Source organism: Neolamprologus brichardi, chromosome 10 (genome assembly GCF_056152115.1).
Source record: "Neolamprologus brichardi isolate AB-2024 chromosome 10, ASM5615211v1, whole genome shotgun sequence".
Taxonomy (NCBI): Eukaryota; Metazoa; Chordata; class Actinopteri; order Cichliformes; family Cichlidae; genus Neolamprologus; species Neolamprologus brichardi.
Window position 1 is genome coordinate 14,741,959 of NC_142113.1, and position 3,920 is coordinate 14,745,878.

The 3,920-nt window shown below is 41.3% G+C and overlaps 1 protein-coding gene across 1 annotated transcript; it reads right to left on the reverse strand.

The window, feature by feature from the left end:
* Positions 1 to 1,131: 1,131 nt before the first annotated feature.
* Positions 1,132 to 3,450, reverse strand: LOC148100876 (uncharacterized). The gene has a single exon (XM_087846825.1). It carries the CDS (start codon positions 3,130 to 3,132, stop codon positions 1,555 to 1,557), a length of 1,578 nt encoding a protein of 525 aa, XP_087702951.1. The 5' UTR covers positions 3,133 to 3,450; the 3' UTR covers positions 1,132 to 1,554.
* Positions 3,451 to 3,920: the final 470 nt, after the last annotated feature.

Here is a 3,920-nt window from a genome sequence, read left to right on the forward strand (position 1 = left end):
TACTAGGGTATATTAGACTTAACAGTTACTATATACAGTAATGGACTTATATATATTTTACATAAGATTAAACCTTTGGGTGTAAGATTCAGATAATTATTTATTAAAAGCTAGACATTTTAAATGAGAATAAGAAAGAAAAGTATGTTTTTGTGCCCCCCTTTCCCTGTTCATGCCCTATCGGCCCCCCTGGCTAAACTTTGCTAGATCCGCCCCTGCACAGTTACCAGCCGTCAGCTGCATAGAAAAGGATCCTGATGTAGAAAGTAATATTAAATAAATTCTAACAACAGCTTATCAAGGTTAAACGTGCTGCTGTTGTTCAGCTGCTGGTTTCCTCTTTCTGGCGTGAAGTGGGCCAAAAACAAAGAAGAGAGACGGACTTGCAAGCCGATCAGCTGATCATTAAGCAGTTTCATGATTGAAGTAGCAACAGGAGAGGGAGAGAGAAGAGGCAGTCGCTCCATATATCGGTTGTTAAGCTTAACGTGGGAATGCTTTACAAACATTCAGAGATGAACTTACACACTTGCTTTACTTCTCTCTGGGATAACTTCATCGGAGATGAAATGCTGGTTTGGTAGTGAGGCTACAAATACACACAGCCGCTCTATCACGTGAGCACACTGCTCCTACGTGCTACGGTTATGAGCCGAGTTACGCCGTGTCGCAAGTTTTGTGAGGTGCTTTTTTTGATATTTAATGGATCGGATTACATTTTTTATTTCTCTCCGATATCCAATCCAGTAATTTACGTCAGTATCGGACTGATACCGATATTTAATATCGGATCGGTCCATCTCTACTAGATACTGAGCTGACTGTACCTGTCTTACGCGTGTAGCTCAAGCGTTTACTAGTGTAAGGCTGTAGAATTTCAATTTACAAAGCCAGTAACTAAAACTGTTAATACTTCCATGAACCATTGAGCAAGGCTTATTACTTGATAGATGCTATTAGGAATGCTTTCAAAAGGCATCAACAGCACAGATACAGTAAATATCATTCACAGAACAATGTTCTCAAGCAGCGTGTAAACATTTTTATTTCTGCTGTTAGATTGTTCTAATTTGACATTTTTATATGTTTTAAATGAGACAAAATTACAGGTTCAGACAACAGATGTTTTGGTTAATGCAATTTTTTATTTTTATGGGTAAGATGTTATAATACCCTGGTTCACTCTGTGACTTACTTTGTCTCCTATAAATCTTCTTTAATTCAGTTCAATTCAATTCAACAGTATTTACATACAAATGAATTGAACTGAACTGAATTAAAGAAAAAACCCAACAATCCCCTATGAGCAAGCACTTGGCGACAGTAGGGAGGAAAAACTACCTTTAAAAAGGTAGAAACCTCCGGCAGAACCAGGCTCAGGGAGGGGCGGCCATCTGCCGCGACCGGTTGGGAGGGGTGGAGCCGATGACAAATGTATACACAACTAAATATTAAAGCAAATATGCTTTAAAATTGATGTTTAGGGACTCTAAGTAACTGCTAATAGTTAGTTGTATATAACTTTGATTTTATAGGAGACAGAGTTGAAGTCACTTAAGTGAACAGTCTCAGAAACCAGTTGTGCTTCTTTTTCTTTTTTGGCTTTTCTCTCGGCATGTTGTCATCTCGGGCCTCTGGATTTTCTGGTTTGGTAGTACTGGCCTCCTCTTTTTCTTGCTTATTCTCCTGGAGTGTCTCGACTTGGGCTGGAGAATTTTCTGCTTTGTTAACCCTGGTCTCTTTTTGATCTATTGTCTCTTTTTGGGCTGGAGAATGATCCTGATTGCCAACGTTGGACTCGGGTTCTTCCTTTTTTATTGTCTCTTGCAGAGACCGCAAAGACTCCTGAAGAATGATCTTTTCATCTTCTGTTTGCTTGAGTTGTTTGCGGATTGTTGTGTTCTCCTGGTTTTTCCTCGTTACAATCTCCAGGTAGAAAGCTCTGGTTTTTTCCAGCTCTTCTTTTAAGTTTTGGACCTCCAAATTATTTTTGTCACAAAGAGCCTCACTGATACAGAGTTTGGCTTTGAGTTTGACAAACTCACAGGGGGCTCTTTCTTCCTGTTCTTTGTGCTTTGCAACTTCCTCTTCTAGGTTTTTCTGTGTTTTGAGGAGCTGCTCGCGGAGTTGTTCGATCTCTTCCTGCTGTTTTTTACATTGGACCTCCAACTCAGCTTCCCGAACAGTTTTCACCTGTGTAGAGTCTGGGTGTGGAGCTTCTGTAGTTTGTGTTGAAGCGTCCACACTCAGCTCTGCAGCTGTGACAGCTGTGTTGCTGTCTTGAACAGGAGCCTCACTCACATCAGGGGTGAGATTCTCCTCGGTTCTGCTTCTGCGAGCCTGTTCCAGTTGTTTTTGGAGCTCAAGAATGGTTTTCTCAGCATTTTCTCTGCAGCACTTTAGCTGCAGGTGAAGCCAATCATTTTGGGTTTTAGTCGCAGAGGCTCTGTCGTTTACAGCTGACATTTTGTGGAGATTGATTTTCCACATGTGCTGAGCCTTCTGCAGGTGGAATCTCAGTGCAGGCAGTTCATCAGTCTCACTATATGGACGTGTGCCATCATTTGGCATTAAGTGAGGATTAGGCTGTGGTTGAGATGGTCCATCATTGGTTCTAAAGTCAGGCTGATGATGCACAGGCCCTCGGTTCGGTAGAAACTGTGGATTGTACCAATGCTGCCCAGGCCCATTATTGGGGTTAAAGTGGGGATTGGGCTGATGTGGCACAGGCCCTCGGTTCGGTAGAAACTGTGGATTGTACCAATGCTGCCCAGGCCCATTATTGGGGTTAAAGTGGGGATTGGGCTGATGTGGCACAGGCCCTCGGTTCGGTAAAAAGTGTGGATTGTACCAATGCTGCCCAGGCCCATTATTGGGGTTAAAGTGGGGATTGGGCTGATGTGGCACAGGCCCTCGATTGGGTCCAGGGTTTCTGGCTCTGGGGTTTGGGTTTGCATTTTTTTGCTTTTTATTCTTGTTTTTGCCCTTTGGTTTGGCAGATGAAGTCACCTCATTTGGTGCCTGGTTTTTCCCTCTTTGCTTTGGGTTTGGCTGCTTCGCTTTTGTGTTAGGGCGAACAGCGGCCGATGAGGTTCCTTCCTGGGGATCAAGGTTTTGCTGCATACTCTGCATTCTTCTTGTCTTTGCTCTTACAATGTACAATGAAGATTTTTTCTATTTGATAAGGGTTTGGACTTGTGTTCGTGGCATACACTGAACGTTTCAAATCTTTTTCCTAAAGGTTGGCTCGTGGTGTGTTCCTAAAGAGTCGCACAGTTCTGAGATATACTGAGAGCACGCTGTGGTCCTATTTAAGGACTTTTGAGATGATGTCATGTGCTCCTTTGATCTGTTTCCTTTGATCTGATAGAGCAAATTGAGTGTGATGTCATCTGCTTAGAATGTAGAATGTGATGTCATTAACCTAGCAGAGAATCTTGTTTTTCTTTGAAATAGAATTCTACCAAATTTAAATTAAAAACTTTAATTTTGTATGAGATGTTAAATTCCCAATCTAAAGGCCAGATCTATCTGATATCTTTAAGAGAAGATTACACAAATAGCTCAGAAGCTTCAATAAATGTTTCTGCATCAACATGTTTTCCATATACATCTTTAAAAATATTTTCTATTCGCCTAAACAAATTTGAAAAGAGTCTTTGTCATATTAATTTCTGTCCTAATGCAAAAGGAGAGTTTTTCAAAGCTTCAAGTTTAAAAGAAAATCATTTTATTTAACACTATCAAGTTGCAGATTTGCTACATTGTATAGTATTAAACATTACGCACACACACACACACACACACACACACACACACACACACACACACACACACACACACACACACACACACACACATTCATCTGTCACCTTCTTGAGCCCTCCTGGTGGCTCTTCTGTGTTTCCTACTGTGAACAC